The sequence below is a fragment of the Cervus canadensis genome, chromosome 7, assembly GCF_019320065.1.
Source record: "Cervus canadensis isolate Bull #8, Minnesota chromosome 7, ASM1932006v1, whole genome shotgun sequence".
Lineage (NCBI taxonomy): Eukaryota > Metazoa > Chordata > Mammalia > Artiodactyla > Cervidae > Cervus > Cervus canadensis.
The window spans coordinates 47,482,582-47,508,952 of NC_057392.1; the positions used below are offsets into that span (position 1 = coordinate 47,482,582).

Here is a 26,371-nt window from a genome sequence, read left to right on the forward strand (position 1 = left end):
ATAATGCTGCACTTGGGTAATTTCCCAAAAGATTTCTCTAAAATCTCCAGAGATGACCCATGATTATTAGTCATTCCTGACATTTTAATACATATTAGAATCACTGGACAAACACAATATTACTATGATGTTGGTTTCCTTTCATAAACAGTAGCATGGAAGGGACCTTAGGGAATGTCTAATTCAACCTCTATACTTTCAAGTAAGGAACTCAAGGCCCAAAATGGCCAAGAATTTTGCCCAGTTCTGGGATTAGAAACTTGTTTCTGTCAATAGTCAGACCGAGGTCCTGTCAATGGATATTTCAGGGCCAAGATGGTAGTCTCCTTGCTTTAAATTTCAAGTAAGATTAAGCAATATTTATTGACTGCCCACATAATTGGTCAGGACTCTTTTATTAATAGTTAACGAGTTTTAAAAAAAAGGCTTTAGGAATATACTTGTTTCAGGCATAGCTGGTTCTAGGCTCAACATTACTATGAGGAGTCTCTCTCCCCATCCCTAGGCAAGACTTTTCATAGGTGAGGCACCTACAGACATCCTATCAGCTTAACTACCTCAGCTGTAAAAACCTGATTAGTCTTAGACTTCTCTGTTATATGAGCCGAAAAATTCCTTTTTATTTCCTTAAGTCAATTTGAATTTGGTTTCTGTCATATGCAGCAAGCATTCTAAAATTGAGCTTATCAAAGAATTCTCCACAAACCAGTATAATGGTAACTAATCAGATTCTCTCTTTAAAACTCTGAATATAAGAGTAGGCAGTTAAAGCAGAAGCTGAAAGAACATGCAGAAAAATCAGCAATCCAGGGCATGATGAAAACTTACTCTAGACACAATGTCTTGGCTTCTATTCTCAACCTCTTCTATTTACCTCATATCTTCTGCTTAGTCAGAGTTTCTGCTTATTCATAACTTCAGCTTATTCTTGGTCCTAACAGCATCACAGCCTGGATGGCTGCATAATATCCTAACCTGATTTGACCCTGGAACACTTTTCTTAGAAATAGCAAAAGGCAATTGTCAGTAAAATATTCTGGGCTTTACACAGAACAAGCAAGAACAGGTTTCCTCTTTCAACTTGGTAAAGATCCTTATGACATCCTGGAATTACTAATGTTATAACTAATGTGGTGACCACGTTTGGATCAGGATGTGGGCTTTCCTAAGCCAAGAGGCTTGACAAGACAATGAAGATCCTTTGCAGGTAAGTAATTGTGCTTGCAATTTTCTTGGATCCTCAAGTTACTTAACATCTCTGAGTTTTGATTCCTGTGGCAATAAAATGAAGGAAGTCACCCACTTCATTAATCTGGAATATGAAATGAAACACATGTAAAATGCTGGAGTACAATCAGGACTCAGTGAATATTTGTTCTCTTTCCCCAAATTTTAATATGTCACTTACCATATGAAGTGTTATCCAATTATCTCCTTTTGCTCACATGTTATGGAATGGTATTATTCCATGTATGACAAAGAGTTTAAACAAAGAATGTGGATTTATTTTTAATTTACGAAATGTTTCGCTGTGGTTTTTCAAATGTTTTATTGGATTTAAAATTCTTTTAAGGGATACACTGATATACAACTAGTTTGATCAGCTACCAATATATTTTGGTACCCTTTTATTTTTGTACTTAACAGCCAGTTCACTTTTTCTCCATGTTCAATACTTAACTTTGGTAAAATTTTGCCATGTTCATCTTCACCTGTTACTGAAGCATGAGTGTTTCTACCTTGCTTGGTGTAAGTTGCCCTTTTGGTTTTCTTCCTGTGAGTATGTTTGGTTGGACTCTTATGTTTTTTTTCAATTTCACTGCTTACATCCCACAGCTTTATCTTTCCATCATTCCCTCCAGTAAGCAGCAAATAGGATTCTCGCAGAAAGCAGACTTGGGAAACCCCCAAAGTATGGCCCTTAAATCCCAGTTCCTGTTCACACTTGACTCCCATCACCCTAAAGATTCGAACCTTACCATCTTCTGCACCGCAACTAAAAACATTGCCACACGATGCCACAGACACAGAGTGGGCTAAGGCCGGGTTTAAAAGCTGACCAGGTGATTGTGGACTTTCCATTTCTTCTGTTTCATCCTCCTGTAAATTTGTAATCCAGAGTGGCCGGGCTTTCCGAAGGTTCCACAGCATCACCTTTAAATAAGAGGAAGTTACACAGTTAGAGTTCTAAACAGTTTGTTTCACGAACATGCTTATTCTGCTTCTAACAAAATCACCAAAGTAGTCTGAGAATGATTAGCAGGATACATTCCCAGCAATATTAAACAAAAATTCACATGGCACCACAGCATGCCAGTGGGATGCTACCCTGGTGCCAAGACTAGAATGCCAATGGGCAGCAAGGAAGGTATAATCTAAAAACAAGCTCCTGAGTAACTCTGGATCAACAAACCCTTTAATGTGTAACCCAAACTCTTAAGCAGATGCCAATTTCTTTAAGTCATCCTACCCTAACTGCTATGAGTAAAACTGAAAATGAGGAAATTTATTAATTTTAGCCTATGCTTGTTACAAGTAGAAATACCTATCAACTAAATACACTAAACCCAGGATCAAACCTGGGTCTCCCACAATGGAGGCAGATTCTTTCCCGTCTGCACCACCAGGGAAGCTTAATGCCTAGCATAGTACCTGGAGAAAAGAGCAGAAGTTCTAAACAAATCTGCTAATTTGACATCCTGGTATACTTGGCTTTTTACTGTTGTTCTCTACCATGATCTTGGACCTACTAAGTGGATTTAGATAAAATGTGATTTAAAAACCCATGTACACCCATGGCTGATTCATGTCAATGTGTGGCAAAAACCACCACAATATTGTATAGTAATTGTACACAATATTGTAAAGTAATTAGCCTCCAATTAAAATCAATTAATTAATTAATTTAAAAAAGAATGTGATAAGAAAGGAAAAAAAAAATTTAAAACAAAGCAGTAAGTTCTGTGAATTGATTTCACTCCAAACTTCAGCAACTGTCTTCCTGTTAGCAACCAACTTGAAAAAGAAAATATTCTTCATACTTTCAGAGAGAACAGACAGCTTTATTTTACCATCTAGTACCATCCCTAAATTATGACTCATGATTTAAAAGGGACACTAGGATAAGCATGACCTTGTTTAGTTAAAAGCACAGATCTGAACTGACAATATTACCACTGCTGATTATACTAAGGTTTGGTTTGCTATTCAAAGTAACTTCCTTCAACTCAGCCTACTTTCAAAAGAGGTGACACTCAGAAGTGAATGCAAGCATATCAAAGTGACCCTGCTAAAAAATTTCTCATACAAAAACATTTCTTTCCACATAAAAGATTCATTTTCAAGGGGGAAAAAAAGGCCCTTTCACTATCACTTTTTCTATTTAAACCTATCTAAATCAAAGGATCTAATTTTTATAATTTCTCTAATAACAAAGATAGGTATGTTGAATTTCTCTATTATGTGTGGCAATAATTCAGTTCCTGCCTTGAGATAAAACACCTTGTTCAGAGATAAATTATTCTCATTAATCTGATAAAAACTCCCTTCCACTATCATACCGACATTCTTGGACCCCTCCATACGCTGGCTATTCTTAAAGTTCAGAAAAATACCAGAAAACCAGATTTTAAGAAGCAAACTGGAAGAAATTATAGTTTCAACTCCAGTTAAAGAAGTAATTTCAGTTAGAAGTAATGACTGTACTATCTTAGTCACTTTTGTTATATATCACAAACCAATGCAGCAGTTAATCTACAGTGAATTTTTAGCAATTCTTGACAAATCAAAAAGCAAAAGACTTCTTTTCACAATATATTTATTTCTTATAGTATTCTCTAACACCTGCCTGGCACTAAACCTTCTCATCTAGAACTGGAGGTAAAATGGTAAATTCTGGATGCCTGCTTCTTATCTAATCTGTGACTGCTATACATTTAACTGGTTGACTGCCGTGCCTAACACAGTTAATGAACCAGTGATTGAAAACTGGTATAGCTTAAGGATGAATGAATGAGTAGTCAAAGAGACACTGTACAATCAGCCTACTTAAAACAGATGTCTGACTGGTTGTGTAGGTCTTTCTGCCCAACAAAGTAAGCAGATTATCTTCACTAGTGTAGAAAAATGTAGATTTATTAAAGTTTTGGGCAAGACCTAGGAGTAGAAAAGGAATTTTGATGTCATGGGATCGCTGTGCCCTGTGGGTGTAAAATGATTCTCAACAGAGGCACTACAAATTTTTGGTAGGAAAATTTTTAATTGTTTAGGGGCTGCCCCAGTGCAGCAGGACATCCACTGATTCTTCCTAGTAAAAAGACCAGTAGCTTGGGGTCGGGGTGGCAGTCAGAGTGACAACAACTAAAATTAGTCTCATTTATTTCTAAATTATAAGGAGGTGTGGAGGATAGAGAAGTGGTAAAGATCACTGGCCTGGAAGTGACCAGGAGTCTTATAAGATACTATAAGTAGTTGAGAAAGTAGATCAATGCCTAGAACAGAGTTGGGCACACGTATCATCTATTTAAATAAATATCTTTGGTGTCACAGAGAATAAATATAGGCTTTAAAGTCAGAGAGATTGAGGTTTGAATTCCAATTCAGACATCTGTGGGAAAACTCAATTTGAATCTCAGTTTCCTCATTTATAAAAAAGAAACAGTATGATCAGGGTGTGATTAGAAAGAAAACTAATATATGTAAAGCAGTGTAAAGTGGTAAGTGATCACCAAAGGGAAGCCATGCCTATTCTCACTCCAGTGATTTAGAGTAAAACCAATAATAGATCCAGGCCCTCTAACTTTTTTTTTTAAACTACAAACTTTATGGAGAGTGGGTGGGTGATAAACTCTGTCTTTAGTATGGTTTGTTTAAACAGATGTTTAGAATCAAATATTCAAATTCTCATGTTTTAAGAATGTCTTAAAGCATAGAGAAAAAGTAAAAGATTAATAATTACTTTGTTAATCTACTAGACTTTGTCAAGTTAGCATTAAACACTCAGTAGACATAAAGTTTACAGTTCCTAAATACATAAGGCATGTCTGTAGAGAACAGAAAATGCCAAGATATATTTAGCCCGATCAATAATTTGATTCTATTAGCAAATCCCATTTAGAAATTACCCATGTACTCTCTGCAAGACATCACCTGCATATCCAGTCCACATGACACCAGGCTCTGAGGCCTTTGAGGTCGAAAAGCTACAGAAGAACAGATATTAGAATGTCTCTTCAGTGATCTGCTAATTTTCTTATTTTCCAGGTCTAGGATTTTGATTGTTCCAGAGTCATCAGCAGAAGCCAGCAGGTTTTCAGTTTCATTTAATGAAAGACAGTTGATTTCTTCTTCATTCACATGAAAATCGTCCAAGGGTTCCTTAAGAGACCTGACATCCAGTATGCTAATGGTTTCTCCATGTGAAGCATAGAGTTTGGTGGGGCAGGATGGAGAAAATAAGACGTTGGTAACATCCTCTGCCCCTTGGAAGCACGTGTGTCCTAAAAGAGTCCCATCTTCACCCCAAACCGTGAGATCTCCACCTTCTGCTCCAGAAGCCACGAGCCCTTCTTGACTTGCATTCAGGCAGAGAATAGGAGAAGAATGTCCACCAGTCCACTTGACTGCCATAATGACCCAGGTAACTCTGTGAAGAGGGGGGTTAACTATAATCTCATGTTTTACATAAGAACTCCGTAAGACACAAATTCAATATTTCATTTAAAAAATAAAAGACATCTAAAAAACTCAATCAATAAAAAAAGACATTTGAAGATCAAGCCTACAAAGCCTGGTTAATACAAAACTGTGGCTGGCACATGCCTACATGTGTTTTCCTTGCAATCAGGTACCGAGGTAAGTCTGGTCCTCCAGCCTTTGATGTGAGGCTCACATAGGAATAAACAATAAATACACTTATTTTAAATTAAGAAAAGTCCTTTTTAAGAAAGGGCCACACAATCATCAGGTTATATCCTTTATCTGAATAATGTTTATGGAAAATGAGCACTGGAATTAGACTCTTTGGGTTTGAATAGCTCTATTACCTATCAGCTGGGCAAGTTACTGAATCTATGACCCACTTTTCGTCTCGATAAAATGGGGGTAATAATAACATCCATTTCATGAGATCAGAAAAGATTAAATGACATAATAAATGTCAAATGCATGTAACAGTGCCTGGTATGTAATGAGAACTCAACAAAAGTATTATCATCGTCACTTTGGCTACTTCTATTAGGCTAAAGTGGCATCATATATATTACACCAATGGTTCTCAAAGTATGGTCTCCAGCAGCACTAGCATCACCTAGGAACTTTTAGAAATATAAATTGTTGGACCCCACTCTAGGCCCACTGAATCAGAAACTCTGATGTCAGCACCCAACAATGTGGTTTAACAAGTCCTCCAGGTGATTCTGATGTATGCTAGAATTTGAAAACCTGTTGTTTTAGTTGCAAAGCTGAGTCCAGCTCTTTTTTGTCCCCATGGACTGTAGCCCATCAGGCTCCTCTGTCCATGGGATTTCCCAGGCAAGAATACTGGAGTAGGTTCCTTGTCTAGGGGATCTTTCTGACCCAGGGATCGAACCTGCATCTCCTGCATGACACATGTGTTCTTTACCACTAAGCCACCACGGAAGCCATTGAGAACCTGTACTATACCACTAATCATGAGGGGAACTGATTAAAAATGCAAACCCTTGGGTCTTCTCATTGGAGACTAATTCAGTCCATTCTTTAATTTTATTCTCAAAACAACATTTCTGATTGGTATCATTCCATTTTACAGATAACTAAATTGAGTCTCAGAAATTTAAAATAATTTTCCCAAAGTCACCCGTTCAGGATTTGTACTTAGGATCTAGAATAAAACAATCCTAAATTTCTAAATAATGAAGACCTTTTTATAACAATTCTACTTAATAACAGGTTTAACCTGTTAGTATTTGAAAGTACAGAAAATGACCAAAAGCTACTAATAATTCATTACTGCTTCTAAATATACTCACATTAAAAAAAATCACATTATCACCTACTTGCACTTATATAACAGTAGTATCTATGTGAATTATTTAGATTCCTGATATGCTAGGCAGCCTGTTTCTTTAAACTGGAATTGCCACATAATACTACCCCCTACCTTAACTGTCTCCTGCTGCTGCTGCTGCTGCTATGATGTGTGCTATGATCTGCTTCAGATGTGTGTCTTTTGCGCCCCCCTCCCCCAACTGGGCTGTAGTCTACTAGGCTCCTCTGTGGATAGGATTCTCCAGGCAAGAATAATGGAGTGGGCTGTCATGCCCCCCTCCAGGAGATCTTCCCGACCCAGGGATAGAACCTGTGTCTGTTGTCTCCTGCATTGGCAGGTGGGTTCTTTACCACTATCGACACCTGGAAACCCAATTACCTCCTGGGTAAAGCAAAAAAGGAAATTGGGGCAATTTATACAATTAAATGATCAGACAAAAGGAAGCAAACAAATCTATCTGAACAAATTATATTTTTCATTCCACAAGACAAAGGAGAGTTTTATCTACTAAGAAACTGCAATAGTTGCTTTACTATTTTCAGATATAATACCTGAATTTAGTTCAATTGTACAAAGATAAATTTCCAAATACTGTTTTGAAGAATAATTTAATCTGCTTAAAGTTTCTATTCCCAACACAAGTTTGTTTCCTCCCACTTTTAGCCACACACACATACAAAATCACTAACTAGGCTGCCAAAAAAAAAAAAAAAAAACAAACACTGATCTAATAGTAATCAAAGTAACAGAAACATAATCACAAAATCAGATACAGCAATTTTCATATACAAAACAAAGTACAAAAAAAGACAAAGATACATTTAAAAAATTTTAGCAGAAGCACTCAATCAGTAAACAGAAGAAACTAATTAAATAGAGACTGAAGCAAATACATTTTAAAGGAGAGGTTTGGAGAGGAAACGACTCCAGCAGATAAAGACAGGGAACTCTGGTGATTTGACTTTTGCTGACAAGTACTGACATAGTAGTTAAATAATTTTCTACCATAATCAAACCAGTCAATCCTAAAGGAAATCAACCCTGAATATACATTGGAAGGACTGATGCTGAAGCTGAAGCTCCAATACTTTAGCCACCTAATGCGAAGAGCCGACTCGAAGGAAAAGATCGTGATGCTGAGAAAGATTGAGGGCAGGAGGAGGAGAGGGCAACAAAGGATGAGATGGCTGGATGGCAGCATCTACTCAAAGGACATGAGTTTGAGCAGACTCCGGGAGATAGTGAAGAACAGGGAAGCCTGGCATGCTGCAGTCCATGGGGTCGCAAAGAGTCAGACACAACTGAGCAACTGAACAACAACAAACCATAACAAGGACTTCTGCCAAACGTTCCAGATAAACCAAGGAAAAAGGACACACAACACAATTTAAAATGAAAGGTATTAATATTCAGGCTTAGGAACTGTCATTTGTGATGACTATTGACTCACATGATAAAGACAATATCCTAACTAAAAATATGAATTTTGAATTAATCATTGAAAAGGCTACTTAAGTTACAAACAGTTTATCTATGTCATGAATCTTTAGAGTATAGATCACTTATTCCTAAGTCAGAGTTTTAATTGTTCTACAGTGAATTAACTTTAAAAGTCTAGAAGTCTGCCCTCTATAGTTTTAGGATTTTGTGTCCATAAAGGTTTTGGATCTGTGTTGGAATATTAGGTTTTTCACTAAGACAAAAACAAAGCAGGGTTTCTAGTACTTCTATTTCTCCACCACACATCTACCCACAGAGGACCTAAGTAAAGGTTGACTTGCAGACAAAAGTTTTGGTTTTCTTCCTAATGTAACTCTTTTCCAGAAAAGATTAATTCAATTTTAAAGATAAATATGGTTAAACTCCACCCCAAAGTGTAAGAGGTTAGGCAATAAATGAATTTTGCACTTCAAGAGACTACTATAGACAACAATACAGTTCCTGTAAAATTTTCCATAATGGAAGCAGTAGTAACTCTTGGACTGTTATTCCCCACAAGTCCAAGGTCAGCTCTACCTTAATATCTACCCACCAGAGTAAAGAATAAATGAAACTTCTAATCTCTACACCACATGGATAATATTCACTGATTACCCAGCTAGTCAGAAAAATTAAAATAGAGACCTATTACAGGAAATATTAGGAAAAAGAGCTGGGAAAGTTCCAGAAATCCATACATTTCGAGGCATTTAATGTAATCATACAGAATACTGATCAGGGATTCAACCAGCGTACCCCCCACCCACCCCGAGCCAAATCACTTGTTTACTGAATCTACAAAATTGAAGTTATTTGCTATTATTTGAAATATTCAATCAAAAAGTATTAATCAGACTGCTGTGGTAGAAGGTAGTGGGAAAAATTAACTACATATAGGTTAAATCAAAACAATCTTTTAGAAATGAGTTGGCAATCTGCCATTTCTTGTTTTTGTTTCACTGGGACTGGAGAGCTACCTGGAAGTAGCTAAGTGCCACTATCTCCACTCAGGTATCAAGTCAACAAGCTTCTCTTCTCAAAGGTAGAAGCCTAAAGAATCAAGCACAGGAATTAACCATTTCCTATTGTGAATTAGTTTAATTAGATAATAGATGCCTTCCTTCCAACACCTAATGAGATTATGGAGTGTGGGGATGAGGAAGGTGGGGTACTTTGAAAACATATTTATGAAGGGTGGAGTGCAAGATGGAAGTTCTAAGCAGCCAAAGGGCAGAAAGAAAGTACTGAACATGGGGGGAGGGGACATGGTCCTGAGTGTGATGAGCAGGCAAGAAAGAAAAAAGGAGGTAGTGATAAAGGAAAGCTTTTCCTACTTTGAAATCCTACCTCAGCCACTTGGGGGTACTTTTTTAAAAAAAGTTACCTCACTGACTGGACTAGATTTACTTCATCAGATCCTTCAGAGGCTCTCCCTCACTTATACCAGGGCAGACAGGATAGAGGCCAATGTCTTTAATAACTGAATGCTAAGTTCTTGCTCCTGTCATATCTCCATTATCCACTTGACTTTTCAAGGGTCTGTGCCTTTAAAGCTGTTCATTCTGTCTCTTCTTTGTCACCTTCTTGGATGGACCAACTCTATCCCTGAAGATGTAAAAGAAACTTCAGTGCCTTTCCAGACAAAACATGGGCTGCCTTCCTGGGATGGTTGAAAGTTGAAAAATGAATAATAAATTCCCTAGCCTGAGGTTTAAATAATATGATAGTCACTATCATTGTAGTAAGTATACTGGTCAACTTTTCTTCACACATTTCAGTTTTCCAAAGTGAGTGGTTGAAGGGCTGTGGCACTGACACTAGTAAGAAAGAAAAGAATCTGAGTGACTAAGCTTGGAGGAAAAAACATCTAAGAAGGGACTGGCAAGTAGTAATCAAACACCACTTAACAGATGGTAGGTGCTGTTCTTTTGTTTTTACTGGAAAACAAGAAATGGATTATTCACAGTAGGAGAGCTTTCGAAAAGATTCCTTACGACATAAAGGAAAGACAGTGGCATTGACTACTAAGGTAATCTGTGAGCCCTACTATTATAACAATTACTTCGCAGTGTTGCTTTGAGAGTTATATAAACTCTCCCGTAAAGGGCCCCAGTAGATTGCCTGTCTCACATGACGGTTATTTTCCCTTACCAAGCATTCTTTAAAGGCTGTCGGAAAACGTTCTGGCCACCTAGGAAAACGTAGTATGATTAAATAATGCTGAAATTCTTTCCCTTCCAAGAAGTTTTCTTAATTATAGCCTCCATGTCATTCTCCCTACTAGAATGTCTAATTAGTTAAAAACACACCTCAATTCGCCTACTAATCGGTGGGTTAGTAGGAAAGACTGGGAAAGGCCATATTTTGTCCAAAATAATGTAGCACTTAAAGAGTACTTTAAGGTTACCCAAACATGGGAGGGGGGCGGGAGATATTCAGATGTGGCGACCTCACACGCTATATACAGGCTAGCACACACGTTTTGATAAGCACTGGTACTAAGGGAGAACATGAACGCCTGACCAGGAAAACACGACCTCAGCAGGCGAAGGAAAAGGAAGAAGATCTAACTCAAACTCAAGGTGGCGGAGCTAGGACTGGCTAGTAAGGAGAGCGAAGCTTCCTGCGTTAGGTTGGAATGGTCAAGCAGGGACGCAAATGACCCAGGTAAACCTTATAGGAAAAGGGGACCAAAAAAGCCAACGCGAGGTCACTATATCAAAAAGGGGGAAAAAGGGAGGATAGCCTGAAACCCACCCGCGCCAACCTCATACCTGCGCTTCCCGCTTCCCACCTAGGCGCCTGGCGATGACCTCACCGGCGAGCGCCCAATCCCGTCTAGCGTAGGGCGGGAGGCGCCGCAGCCAAATAGTCACATCCGGGGCCGAGAGGAACCGCGCGAGCTGGGCGTGCGTCCTTGCTTCGTGCCCTCAACCCGCATGGCGGAGCCACGGGCGCGCCGCGGGGAGGCCGTACGAGTCGGGCGGTTCCGGCGACCGCGCTGAGCCGCGGGGGAGGGGCGGGGGACGCCCGTGCAGTCGGTGCGTCTGCCCTCAGTGAGGCGGGGCGCGCGGCGGACGCCCCCGGGCAGGGGCGGGAGTGGTTTGGAGGGGCCGGGCGGTTAGCTGTGAAAGGGGCGGTGAGCGAGCTGCTCCGGTCTCAAGGCGAGGCTTGGCCTCTGGAGCAGAGACGGGGGGAAGCGGCGGCGGCGGCGGCGGCCCTCGGGCCGGCTGGTGAGGCGATGGCGGCGCCGGCCCCGGGGGCTGGGGCAGCCTCGGGCGGCGCTGGCTGTAGCGGCGGCGGTGCGGGCGCCGGCTCGGGCTCTGGGGCCGGGGGCCGGTTGCCCAGCCGGGTGCTGGAGTTGGTGTTCTCCTACCTGGAGCTGTCCGAGCTGCGGAGCTGCGCCCTGGTGTGCAAGCACTGGTACCGCTGCCTGCACGGCGATGAGAACAGCGAGGTGTGGCGGAGCCTGTGCGCCCGCAGCCTGGCAGAGGAGGCTCTGCGCACGGACATCCTCTGCAACCTGCCCAGCTACAAGGCCAAGGTGAGGGAGCCCCGCGCCACGCCGCTGCCCCCTGTCCCGCTTCTCCGCGCAGCTCTCAGCGTTTCTCAGCTAAGCTTCTGAGTCAGAAGTGCCTTTCCACCGCTCCAGTCAGTACCCTTCCTCGCCTCCCCCGCCATAAAGATCTCTCTGGGTTGAAGTTCTGCTCCTTAACCCACCCCACTTCCGTGATGCACTTTTTAAAGGATCAGATGGTTTTCCATCCTTGGTTTCCATCAGTCATTCTACTTTCCACCGCCTATCCCCTTAAAAACAGGCCATTGTTGTAGCTTTCAATACTCTAATCCTATTTTTCTCTCTGTCCTTTATTAGATCATCTCGGCTGCCTTATTTACTTAGTTTCTAAGATTTTTGATTTCACCTCACGTTTTCCAAGCTCTGATTTATAACTATGTTTTATTTTTGCCGAAGTACCTTGAATTCCCTCCGCTATGTTACAGGCTTATAAATAAGTGTGGTCCAAGGCATCCTGCTAACTTTAAAGATAAAGGCTTTGAATAGAACATCGTACCATTGGCGCCACTTAACAGTCATAATATTGCCATGTCCCACTATTACTGGCTATTGCCTTGCCAACTTTTTCATAGTTCCACCTTGCTGGTGTATCTCTTTTGTTCTGTTTGTCATCCAACATGCCGTTTCCATTTTTGGTGCCTTTTAACCCCCGCTGCCAGACTCTTGTGCTTAGTCTTGCCTTCATATACAAATAAAAATGTCAAGTAGCAGATCTTGGTAGGACTGAGAGCATTCCTCAAGCAATGTAAACAAATGGCTGTAAACTTGAGTTCAGTTTGGATGGATACAGCTATTTAGGATTGCAGTCACCAAGAGTATACATGAGAGAGGATAAAGTCTGATCTAGAATATGGTAAACATAAAAATACATTAACAGCTAAAAGAGGGAAAGCATATCTTTTTAATGCTAGACTGCCAGTGGGGCCAGAGTAAGGAGAAAATTTTTTTTCCATGTGAAATAAATGTAAAATATATTCTTCTGTAATAAAATAGGCTTCAGTTTAATAAGGTTAGGATAAGGATTACTACTTTTAAATATGTCAAATTGTTTATCTATTAAGTGAAATAACATGTTGAGTCGCCAGGACAGTTAGTAGATGCTCAGTGGATAATAATTGTAATTCATATAGTAGAGGGCAGAAGATTGCAATTTTGTCTCACTGTGCCTAATAAACATATAGGTTTCATGACTCTTATTTAGTTTTTATTTTTCCATAAAGTTTATTATTTTTACTTATTTTAAATTAAGACATTTTTGTAGTTGGCCTGTAATAGACATGTTCACATGATTCAAGATTCATGTAATAATATGTAATAAATAATCTATTCATGTGAGTCAGTGTTCAAAAGAAGCAAAATGTCTTCCTTTAGTCCTTATACCCCCACCATCCAGATTGGAGGCAGCCTATGTTACCTGTTTTTCTTTATCTTTGCAGAGGGTTATAAATTTTAATACTTTGTATGCCTTTGTACTACTTGCACTGTAGGTGTTATAGACTTGTGCATTCAGATGTTGCAGGACTTTTCTTGAATATCTTGAAGATAAAAGATTAATTCAAAAGGATATACATAGCCTAGTAGGAAAGTTCTCAGTCTAGGAGAAGAGGAAAGAAAATGTATAGAAATAGCTAGTGGTTACTAGTTAGAAACTAGACGTTTAGTGAAAGAGATTCACAAGTTGAGTGAACAGTTTTAGAAGGATTGAGATTGTATTTGAGCTGAATTTTAAAGATGGGAAGTATATGAACATTTTACTAAGAGGAAATACCCTGAACAAAAAGCAAGATAGTGGAAAGCAGAGGATTTGAATAGTATATATTTTTATTAAAAAAAAAATGCATGTTAGGTACTATGCTCAGTTTTGCAGATGCAATGCTGAATAAAAACACAAACGCTTATGGATGCTTTCCCATATAGCACTAATCTAGTGGGGGGAAGTGGGTATTGATCAAATAGTCACACAGTTGTAAAATTGCATTTGTGATGAGTCCTATGAAGGTTAGATCCATGGTCCTCTGAATGTCAGTAGTGGAGAATTTGACCTAAGCAGCGAGGTCAGGAAAGGCTTTGTCTGAGAAAATAATGCTGAGACCCGACCCCGCCCCCCCCCCCCCCACCAGAAAAAAGGATAAATAGGCCAGAGAGAGAGAGAAGAGCCTTCCAGGAGGGAACCTGGTGAGTATGAGTGACAGAAAATAATCAGTGTGACTGGACCACAGAGAGCAAAATTGAGGCAAGTTTGATAAAGATGGAAGAGGTGGACTGGAGCCAAACGAAAGGAAGCCATTTTAAATTGTAAGCAAAGGAGAGTTAGGAGTTTGGGGGTTGGTGATATGATAGTTTTCCATTTTTAAGAGGTTATTATGACTTAAGAATGAACAACCAGTTGGAGGGGAACCTTGGAAATATATATAGTCATAAGTATGTAGAACAAGAGATGGTGAGAAATTTAGGCAATAAAAGCTACAGGACTTGGCAGTAGATTTGAAATCGGGATGAGGAAGAGGGAGGTGCTCAGGATGACTTCTAGGTATCTGGCTTACATAATATAGGGATTACCTGGGCTAGATTTTGGAGGAATAACAATGAGTTCAGTTTTGGTAGCACAGAATTTACAGTGTTAAGACATCAAGAGTTTTCAGATAGGCATCTGTTATGGTTTGTAGCTTAGAGGGAAGGCTAAAGATATAAAATAGTTAGATTGAATTGTAGTTGGTTGTAATTGTATATGATTGTAAAGGTAAGCAGAAACTAGAGATATCATGGAGGTCTTTGACATACAGGCTTCAGTCTGTAGTTTAGGCTTTGTTTTACAGCTGGAAACCACAGAAATTTGAGCAAAGGAATGACAAAGTAAGAGCTGCGCTTTAGAAAAACTAGTAGTCCATAAGATGAATTCAAGAAGGCAGGGGTTGGTTTCTATGCCAGAGGTATTCAAGACCAGAATAAGTGTATGGAGCAGAGAAGAGGATAACTGGGAGAGAAATTGCAAGAAAACAAGTCCACATAGATGGACAACTGACTGGCAGAGTTGGGATGAAGAAAAAGGAACAGTCAAATATGATTGCCAGGGAGTGAGGGTAGCTGAGAAAAGGATAAGAACAGGCTTGGGCCAGTGTAAAACTGGAAAGCATTTGGAGTTGTCAGTCTAATTAGGATTTGACTTCTTTTTAGAAGTTCGTATTTTACATATTACCAAGTAACATTAGTTATTCCAGTCATACTTGACATCTAATTGTAATTCTCTAAATCTAAAACTTACATCCTAAACTAGAGATTGAAAGCTGTTTGCTATAATGCAAAATCCATATTGTGTATGAGACTACATAGCAAGAACTATAGACTGTTTTTATTTGTGTATTTTCCATTTTATCTGATTTTTCACATTATCTCTAAAAGATAAGGACACTTAATCCCAATACCGTTATTACATCTGTAGTATAAATAAATAACCCCTTAATATACGAAGTGTGGCATTCAAATTTCCAGTTTTTTCATAAAAATGTCAAATGTTGTATCTTTAATTTTCAGTTTATATAAGCAAGATCTATCTATATAAGGTTCTCATGACAGTTGATATGTCTCTTAAGGCTAATTTTGTCTGCAGATACACCTTCCATCTCTCCCACCTCTCACCCCTGCACTTTATTTCTTGAAGAAACCCAGGTGTTTACCCTGTAGAGAGTAATCCTCAGTCTGGATTTTGCTGACTTCATTCGTATGGTTTTGCTTAACATGTTCTCTGTCCTCTGTATTTCCTGTAAAAGTTTGATAAATTTAGATTAGATTAGATTTTTTTTAAGATACTTTTAGCTAGAATCAAATGGTTGGGATATGTATAGCACTTTCAGGTTGTTATAATACGAATAGATACAGAAAAAAATTAGATATACTTCAGTTTTACATACCCCTTATGAAAACATGGGACACCTGAACCAAAGAGGTTTTTTGTTTTCGTTTTAATCTGTGATCTGATGGTGTACAACAATTAAACAGTGAAGCACTCACTGACGATAAAGGGGAGGGCACACTGGATGAGGGGACTGGATGCTTGACTTATTGAGGCTCTTATGCTAACTACATGACTTTTACGCCTGTGTCCTAATTCCTGAGTTTAACTAGGTAAAGGTCTTAAGGTCTTTCCTATGCTGAAATTCTATGATTCTGGAATTGATTTCTCAGGTTAACTAAAGCAGTAGGTCCTAGCCTTCAACTGCTTCTGCACAGTTTGAGTAAAGAAGGGATTTTCTGAAAAACATACAGACCAAAAAGCTATAAGTTATTAAAACATGAGAAATGGTATAGTAATAACAATTTTCTTACTGTCTTTATTTTGGAAGTTTAAAAGACTAGTGATTACTGAAAGTCAACTAACCTGTTAATGGTAGCTGCTGTTAATGACTATCTGTTTATAAATTTTAGTGGTTGAATTTAGATGCTATCTAGGGGATTATTTGATTTGGTAAAATAAGAGTGGTGATGTCTTAGTGTATGAGTAATACCTAGCAAGGAGGCCAGAGGATCTAAGATAGTTTGTGGTTATTAAAATTTTTCATAGCTAATGTGACTAAGTTCCCTGTTTTACTTAAAATACCGTTCTTTTTGATGACAGCATTGCCTACATGAAAGCTGTGCATATTTGAACTTTTTAATGTAAAAATATGAAATATAAACCAGAGTAGAGGAAACAACCTCCCTATACCCATCACCAGGCTTTACCAGTGGTTAACTCGTGGGCAGTCTAGTTTCATGTTTACCCTGTCCAATCTCCCACTCCACTCTTGGATATTTCAAAGCAATTCCCAAATATCATTATGTCACCCAAAAACATCTCTGTATTCTCTCTGAAATATAAGGATTTCTCTGTATATCTTTTGCTGTCTTAAGAAGTCTACTAAATTATACAGCGATTTAGAATTTTGGTCAATAATGAAACAGTTGGCAGTTGTATCTTTAATGTTGTATAATTTATTATGTTAGTGTCTCATCCCAAAAATGAGCCATCTTTGAGAAATACTTATTGTATTACTTAAAATATATAATTTTATTGTTTAAAGACATGTACCCTAAAGTTTGGGTACTTTTTAATGTTTAAGAAAAATAAAATTCTCTTTCTCTGGTCTTTCATCTTTTCAGATACGTGCTTTCCAACATGCTTTCAGCACTAATGACTGCTCCAGGAATGTCTACATTAAGAAGAATGGTTTTACTTTACATCGAAACCCCATCGCTCAGAGCACTGATGGTGCAAGGACCAAGATTGGTTTCAGTGAGGGCCGCCATGCATGGGAAGTGTGGTGGGAGGGCCCCCTGGGCACTGTGGCAGTGATTGGAATTGCTACAAAACGAGCCCCCATGCAGTGCCAAGGTTACGTGGCATTGCTGGGCAGTGATGACCAGAGCTGGGGCTGGAATCTAGTGGACAATAATCTACTACATAATGGAGAAGTCAATGGCAGTTTTCCACAGTGCAACAATGCACCAAAATATCAGGTGAGAAACCAAGTATTTTCTGAAAAGTGAGCCTTTGTTAAATCATGCCTTAATTTGTTTTAAATTTACAAAGTTTTATATAGCAGCATTATTTGTCTTTTTGGTAATTTTTAAATAAATAGTGTAACTGGCCTTTTTTGGCTACTGTGATTATCTTTTAGTATCTTAATATTTTTTCCTTATACATATTCAGTCTGAGCAATCTGTCTTTACTTTAAATCGGGTTGGCACACTTTTTCTGTACAGGGTCAGATAGTAAATGTTTAGACTTTGTGGTCCATACTGTCTCTCATAACTGTTCAACTCTGTTGTTTATTATTCCAGTAGAAACTTATTTATACACTGCAAGCCAGATTTGGCCCAGGAGCCATAGTTTGCCATCTTGTACTCTAGATTATAATCTTACAACATGGCACATCTAAATTACTTTTTCTATATACCTCACCCCCACAAATGCACCTTTGTGCGAGTATATACATACTTTTTTCTCTGCTACTTACCTGTGGATTGTATTCAAAGCCTCTGGAGGTGTCAACGATTTCTATAAAGATAGGCAAGTTCAGGCAAACTACTACATTTTTATTTTAATTTTTGTTTTTTGGCCCCACCACATGGCATGTAGGATGTTAGTTCCCCGACCAGGGATCAAACCTCTGCTCCCTGCAGTGGAAGCACAGAAGCTTAACCACTGGACCAAACTACTGCATTTTAAAATTCTTTTCATCTTAACCTTCAGCCATATTCATTTTATTATAGGGTCAAAATTATAGTTCCTATTTGTAAAAGCTATATGATCACCATAGATTCAGCAGAATCTAAAAAATAATAATCTGATAAATTGGAAATTTTTTTTTTTTTTTATAAATTGGAAATTTTAAAGAATTATAGATTGCGCATTTTAGAGGAACATGTGGTTTGAAAGCTCTAGCTTTACTATTGACCTCAAGTCAAGCATAATAAAGTAGAAGAACTAAAAATATATCCCATTTCCTGAGGTATAAAAGTAGGGAAGGTTTTCTTTCATAGAATCCTTTCCTTACTGTTCTTTCAGGCTATACAGGTACACTAAGGAGAAGGATGTCTGGACTTAATAATCATTGAAGATAAAGTTCTGTCACTACCCGTGATTTTATAGTGAAAGTCCTTTATTTTTTGTTTTTCAAAGAACATACTCTATATGATTTCAGTCCTTTTAAATTTATTGAGAGATGTTTTATTCCTAGCATACGGTTTATCCTGATGAATGTCCATGTGTACTTGAATATCTTCTGTTGCTGGATGGAATAATCTATTAAAGACAATTAGGTCAAATTGGTTAACAATATTTATGTCTTCTGCTTTCTAAGTTTTTCTTCTACCTGTTCTGTCATTTACCAAGGAGTATTAAAATCTCCAACTGTAATTGTTGATTTATCTATACTTTCAGTTTTGTGAGTTTTTGCTTTATGTGTTTTGAAATTGTTATTATGTGCATATTTATAATTGTTATATCTACCTATGTGGCTGACTCTTTTATCATTATGAAATGACCTTTTTTTAGAAAAAATTTATTATTTATTTCTGGCTATGCTGGGTCTTCATTGCTGCACAAACGTTTCTCTAGTTTCAGCGAGCAGGAGCTACTCTCTAGATGAGGTGTGTGGACTCCTCATTGCAGTGGCTTCTCTTGTGCAGCACGGGCCCTAGGGTGCGTGGGCTCAGTAGTTGGGGCACGTGGGCTCAGTAGTTGCAGCTCCTGGGCTCCAGAGTACAGGCTCAATAGTTGTGGTGCACAGACTTAGTTGCTCTGCAGCATGTGGGATCTTCCAGGATCAGGGATTGATTGAACCCGTATCTCCTGCACTGGCAGGCAGATTCTTTACACTGAGCCACCAGAGAAACCCGAAATAACCTTCTTTGACTCTAGTAATATTCCTTGTGTTTATGTCTATTTTGTCTTAATGTCAGTACAGCCAGTCCAAGTTTCTTATGTTTACTATTGTCGAGTACCTCTTTCCCCTCATCCTTTTACATTTATTCTGTCTTTATAAGCAGTCTGGGGGACTCATTTTAAATATAATTATATCTTTCTTTTTATCTAACCCAATCTTTTGATTTGAGTAGTTAGTCCATTTATATTTAATGTAATTGTTGGACTGCTTGATATTCTCCTTGTCTCTGTGCCTCTGGAGCTATGTCCCTTTTTCTCTCTGTTTTTTGGATTTGTTAATTTCTGTTGTTCTATCTTTAAGTTCATAGTTTTTTTTTCTTCTTGTCATTTAAGCTCCACGGTCATTGCAACACTGTTGAGTCAGGCTGTGAATTTTGGTTATTGTGCCCCTGCGCTCTAAAACTTTCATTTGGTTCATTTTATAGTTTCCATTTCTCCACTGAGATCTCTGTCTGTCTATTTATTAGTACTGTGTTTTTCTTTAGTTCTTTGTATATATTTTATAATAACTACTTTGAAGTCTTTTCCAAATCCAACATCTAGGGCCCACTTGGAGTCTGTTTCTACTGACTTCTTTTTTCTCCACGTGTATAAGTTGTACTTTCCTGCTTCTTTCCATATCCATTCATTTTTTTAACTGAAAACTGGACCTGGTAGACAATACAATAACTCTGGAATGTTTTGTTCCTTTAGAAACTGCTTTGTTCTGAAAACTGTGGGTTTTCTTGTTCTAGTAGGCAGTTAACTTGCCTGGACTGAAACTGTATATAGCAGTTAATGTCTTTGTTCGGTTTTTTTGGCTTCTAGCTGCTGCTTTTTCTGCCTGGTTCGCTGAGGGTTTTCCCTGTGTTTGTGTAATGCAGTCCTCACACAAGGATTTGGGCAGAGTTTATTTTGGGGCTCATCCTCTTTGTGGTTTTGTTGCTTCTTGTGTTCCTCTAAGTTTCTAATGGTGCTGCTATCTCTAAATTTTGTCCTCTGACACCTAAAACTTGGCCTTTCTACTCCTTGTGCTGTGTGCATGCTATATGCTCAAAGATAAAGCAAACTTGAAAATTTCATGGGGAGTGGTTCTGTTTTCTTATTTTCATCTTCTGTAAAATAGGGATAACTCCTAGGAGTGATGTGAGAATTAAATGAGATAATATAAAATCACTCAACAAATACTCATCAGAATATTAGCTTTTTGTTTCTAATTTTTGTTGTTATCTGTGCTTTGTTCGTAAAATAGTGATGTTGGTAATTTGGAAGTTCTTAGGTCCATAAAATGGGATTAATCTGTGAGTTGGGCAGAGAGAGAGAAAAAGATATTTGTAGTTGTTTGTGATAGGAAATACAATGAAGGAAGGTAATGATAGCAGTTGGGGGATATCATAACCGGAAAGTGTTCAATTATGATTTGTGATTGAAAAGTGTTAGGACTCTCTGCCTCCAGGTATATAGATGCAACAACCTCTAACATATGCATGTTATAAGGATATAGCATGCTACTTCTTTGCTTACTTTTCCATATGTGAAAAGAACTGGATAATTGTGCTTATGTTCAGTTTAACAATCAGTGCTGCTTTTTTTTCCTTTTTTAACAAACAGGTGTTTCAGATTAGTGGACCACAAAGTGATTGTTTAATAAGTGTATTTTGTGTCTTTAGAACCTATAGCCAGATTTGACAATTCATAATTATATAATTTCCATATTGTATGTAGAACTGCTTTGTATAATTTAATGGCTAAGTGTTTTATTATAGTGTTTTTTTTTATTTTGGTGAAATATACACAACAGTCTTTATTATTAACTATTTGTAAGTGTATAACTTATTGGCATTAAATACATTCACAGTGTTGTGCAACCATCCCCACTATGTATACCCAACATATACCCAAAACTTTTTCATCATCCCCAGCATAAACTCTGTGCCCACTGAACAATAACTCCACATTTCTTCCTCTCCCAGCCTCTGGTAACCTCTATTCAATTTTCTGTCTATGTGAATTTGAATATTCCAGGTGCTTGGTATAAGTGGAATAGTATAATACTTGTATTTTTGTGTCTAGCTTATTTCTCTTAGCATAATGTTTTCAAAGTCCACTCATGTTGTAGCACATACTAAAATTTCTTTTTAAGGTTGGAAAACATTCCATTGTATGCATTTACTGTAGTAATTTGAGAAAATTTATTTATTTATTTATTTTTTGAGAAAATTTAGAGTGCCTTTTTTTGGTAAAATGTGCCAAGTTATAGGTTTTAGAGGTAACCTTCTTTAAAAAGCCCTTAAAAAGAATAAATAAAATCTTGGGACTGTTCAGAAAGAATATTAAAATTGTCAGTATTAAATATTGATCCCACACAAGTCTTAAGTTTAAAAAAGACCATCAAAAAAAATAAAATTAAATTAAATTAAAATAAAAAAAGACTATCAAAACATTTGTGATGCAATTGATGTGTGTTCTTTTTCTCGATGTTTCTCCCTGACCGAATAACTTTGTTGGTTTTTCTAGATAACTTTTGAGATGCATATTCTTAATAATATTTTCAACTTGATTTCCTCTAATTATGCCTTTGATGGGTTTCTTCTAACCTTCTTTTGATGTCTGTTTGCAGATAGGAGAAAGAATTCGAGTCATCTTGGACATGGAAGATAAGACTCTAGCTTTTGAACGTGGATATGAATTCCTGGGGGTTGCCTTTAGAGGACTTCCAAAGGTCTGCTTATATCCAGCAGTTTCTGCTGTATATGGCAACACGGAAGTGACTTTGGTTTACCTTGGAAAACCTTTGGATGGATGACAGTGGCTTTCTTGGGATGAAAGACAGAGTGGAGGAGATATCTGCTTGTGGGAAGTAGAATCATGAAGTGACAGTGTCATACATGCATGCCCAAGAAACATCCTGAAAAACACATGATATTGTTAACTGGAGAAGCAACTCTACAGCAGAGATGATCTTAGTGTTTCCTCTTTCTACTGGGCCAGAAAAATCCTCAGGGTTGCAGTTGGTTGAGTGGGCAGTTGACATATGCATGTTTCAACAGATTTTGTCTCTAAGTTAGCAATGTGTTATTTCCAACTTTTAAGGTGAGATCATAGAGATGGTGTCAAAGGGATAAGATAAGGAACTAGCAAGAGTTTTTAAGTAGTGTGTTTGTGAAGAAAGATTGATCCTGTTTTACAACTGCCTGTTTTTTCTCCAGACCCTTTTTTCCAACCAGCTTGACTATTGGAAAAGTATGAAACTGGTTGGGTTTTATTTAATATTTTTAATATATTGAGAAGCATGGTCTGCCTGGACTGCACTTCTCTTAACAGTGAGATATAAAATTGTGCAGCTATTTTAAAAGTTGTATATACAGTATGTGTGTAAAAAAAAAAAAAAAAACTTAAAAAAAAACAGGGCAAAGGAGTTGCTTTGTTCTAGTTCAGTTTCTTAAAAACCACTACATGGTACAAAATTAGAACAACATTAGGGACAGTCTGGTAACTACAAAGAAGAGGATTTTAAGAGATGTGTTGTATTGGCTCGTTTTGTATTATATTTGGCTTACAGTTTCCATAGCTGTTACAGTCTGATTTATTTTTTTAACCATCAAAATTATTGTAAATGTCCCTCATCTCCAGGCTAAGATTGAGGGAAGGCAAATCTATTTCTAATCATACATATATCAGTAATAATAATAATGTGCATCTGGTTTTATTTTTTTGACCTTCTGAGAAAGTGTCTTGTAAGAATAAAGAACATTGCCATTTGTTCTTATAGGCCTCAGATATGAAAGTTGTTAGTCACAGACCTTAAGAAAATAATGGATCAATGACCCTTTTATTTTGTAACTTTATAATGCTGTAGATATTATAATCTTTTTAAGTTCATATTGTTTACATCATGCAACAGTCTAAGCCTCAAACTTGTCATTGGGGTTGTCAAGAAAATGTTTACTCAGCCACCTGAAACAGTGCCAGCCTGAACCCAGCTTAAGAATGTTCTTAATCTCATTATAGATAATTGCCCCCATGGGACTTGAAATAAAACATCTTATGCTGGAAACTTCAGGTTGGCAATATTTTGAAGGTTTCATTGTAGAAGAGTTTAACATTAATTCCTATTCAGAATTTTTGACTAATAAATCTGATTTCACTAATACTTTTTCAAATTAATAATTCAACATACATGAACTGAAATTTTCTTTTGTTAGAAAAGAAACAGAAACAAATATCTTTCTGTATGAAAGTATAAATTGTATGGTTTCAGATACATCTTTGTGATAAGAATTGACTAAGGCAAGTGGAATCTTTGTACTTTTTAGGTTTTGCTGTATGCATATTTTGTTTTGCATCTAATAAAATTAGGGACAGCAAGCAGTTGGCTGGGGTTCTTGGGTTGCTCCTTGAGAGTTAATATTATCAGTACTCTCATGAAGCAAGGGATTTCAGTCATGAGCAATGATTTCATTTTTGCCACCTGAAAGGTGTACACAAGTATTTATTGTATATTTGGTATGTTGCTTAAAGGTGAAATCTGTAAAAGATCCTTTTTGATACCCATATCAAGGAAGAAACTTCCTAGAAACCATATTTAATACTAGAGTGAAATTATATGTTAAATGTATTAGAGAATATAGCTGCTACAGAAATGCATTTTTTTTCTTGGTGTGGAACAACTCAGTTTTGCAAAGTTTAAAATTTAACTAAAGAAGATATCTGATTCAGGAAAAAAATATTGAACTAATTAGAAAACTAGATTGGGATATGAACAATTCCAAGAGCTTTTGCTCAGAGTTTTTTTTTATATCTTATGTTTTGTCTTATTAGTAAACATTAATTTGTAACAAAGTTTTGAAGGTGCTGAATGGAAAACAGAAACACATGGTTATTGCATATTGAACCTAGAATCAAATAATTGCCTAAATATTTAACAAAAAGCCATTCTTAGAGATTTAAATTCTTTAATATCTGATTTGCAAATTTTATAAAATGGAGGTTCTTATTTAGCATGAGCATCAGGGGAGTAAGGAGCTTTTGTTTATAACCGGGTAAATTGTTACGGATACCAATAGTAGTTGTATAGAATACTAAGATAAACTGTTACAGTGTTTGAGGAAATGGAGTCTCTTTTTCACTGCTACTGAGAGAGCACTTAAGTAGAAGACAGTTGCATCTGAATATTAAATACAAATAATCTAAACCAGTGGTTTTCAACCTTAGCTATACTTTGGAGTCATATGCATTTTGAAAAATATTGATACTTGGGTCCCATACCCTAAGATTCTGTTGTTGGTCTGGGGTATGACATGACCATAAGGATTTTAAAAAACTTCTTAGATGATTTCAGTATGTTGCCAAGGCTGAGAACCACTGATCAAAATTCACCTTAAGTTATCTCATCTGCAAAAAAAAATCCTTGCTCCCTCCCTTCACTACCTCACAAGGATATTGAGGGTAAAGAAGAAAATAATGGGAAAGTGCTTGTGCTGTGGATAAAAAGTGCTATTGAAAGGCAAAGTTGTATTTGTTGTATTTCAACTGAAACTGTGATCGGGAAGAAATGTGTAATTGGATCTGCTCTGTTGACTTGGGAAACCAGGAGCACTCTCTTTGGTTCTTAACTTTAGTGAAGCATGCGGATGGGTAAGAAAACATTACTCTTATTCATACTATGGTCTTCTGTCATACTTGAGATAGACTGGTTTAATTATCTGGTTTCACACAGGAAAGAAGAAATATTAAGGTTTAAAGTCTGTAATGGTCAATGGCTCACAATTCATTAAAACTTTTCATACAAAGAGTTCTGTGGTTAATATATATCATTTCTTAGTTGCCATTATTTTTTCATTGTCTGACCTTTGAATGTTAAACCATTGATTTCATCTCCTTCATTCTTATTCCTGTAATTTTGAATATAGATTTGATAAGGCATGTAAAGCAATTAGGTATTGCTCAGTTGAATACTTAAAAATTGTCGTTCTATGATTAAGCATCTTCTGCCTTTTAGATATGATTTGATCAGAGAAAGAGAGTTTTGAAAATAATGGAGCCCTAACCCACATAGTAGGTATTATAATTAACTTTTTATTTATGTCCCCAAACTGCTGTTTATATAGACTGTAATGTTTACATTTTTGATCGCTTCAAAAAATGAACAGTTTGATAAGATAGAAACTTGAGTTTTAAAGATCAGTATTGAGATTACTTTCTAGAAATTAAGACCACCACAGTCAGAACCACTATAAAGCCTTCTGAGAAGGAACAGTCCGTACCCAACCCAAATGTTATTCTAGTAAAGCATTCCTCAGTTTCTCTAGCTGAATGTAATCTCTTCCTCCTTGAAATTTCCTAGTCTTTGTATTTATCTATACATAACTCATGCTGTATTACTTTATAACTTGTATAAATTTATTTATATTTATTATTTGTTGATATCTTATCTTACCTAAACACATTAAGAAAGAATCTCTGATGGACTCACATGTCATCAAACCCAGTAGGCAGGGAATTGCATATTGCATATTTGCTATAGGAAGAAAACACCTTCTCTGAATTTATAGGCTTTGCATATTGCATATTTGCTATAGGAAGAAAACACCTTCTCTGAATTTATAGGCTATAATAACAAAAGATGGATGAGAAAAATTTTTGTATCCTGTCCAAATTTTTGTATTCTGTCCAAATCTGAGGCTTTGAAGGAAGAAATAGTGACTGTGAATGCATTTTAGCCATTCCCCTTTATTCTTGAATATTGGTAAACTCTGCTATTTAGTTCTTGGTGTAGATTTCTTATTTGTTTAGAATTAAAATTAGAATTCTGTATATTAATTTTTTGAAATTCTTCTTTGCTTTAGTTTCTTAATAAAAGTTTAAACAAACATTAACTATT

The 26,371-nt window shown here is 37.2% G+C and overlaps 2 protein-coding genes across 4 annotated transcripts; one reads left to right on the forward strand and one right to left on the reverse strand.

The window, feature by feature from the left end:
* Nucleotides 1–1,530: 1,530 nt before the first annotated feature.
* WDR53 (WD repeat domain 53) lies at nt 1,531–11,366 on the reverse strand. Of its 3 annotated transcripts, none has more exons than XM_043473263.1 (3): nt 11,284–11,366; nt 5,149–5,644; nt 1,531–2,154 (listed from the first exon to the last, which is right to left on the reverse strand). In XM_043473263.1, the coding sequence occupies exons 2-3, from the start codon at nt 5,626–5,628 to the stop codon at nt 1,558–1,560; spliced, it is 1,077 nt and encodes a 358-aa protein (XP_043329198.1). In that variant the 5' UTR covers nt 5,629–5,644; nt 11,284–11,366; the 3' UTR covers nt 1,531–1,557. The 3 variants fall into 3 exon arrangements, with proteins under 3 accessions (XP_043329198.1, XP_043329199.1, XP_043329200.1); XM_043473264.1 differs by lacking the exon at nt 11,284–11,366 and adding an exon at nt 10,661–10,700; XM_043473265.1 differs by lacking the exon at nt 5,149–5,644.
* Nucleotides 11,367–11,402: 36 nt separating this feature from the next.
* FBXO45 (F-box protein 45) lies at nt 11,403–25,711 on the forward strand. The gene is made up of 3 exons (XM_043473266.1): nt 11,403–12,053; nt 17,223–17,579; nt 22,109–25,711. Exons 1-3 carry the CDS (start codon nt 11,751–11,753, stop codon nt 22,292–22,294), a joined length of 846 nt encoding a protein of 281 aa, XP_043329201.1. The 5' UTR covers nt 11,403–11,750; the 3' UTR covers nt 22,295–25,711.
* Nucleotides 25,712–26,371: the final 660 nt, after the last annotated feature.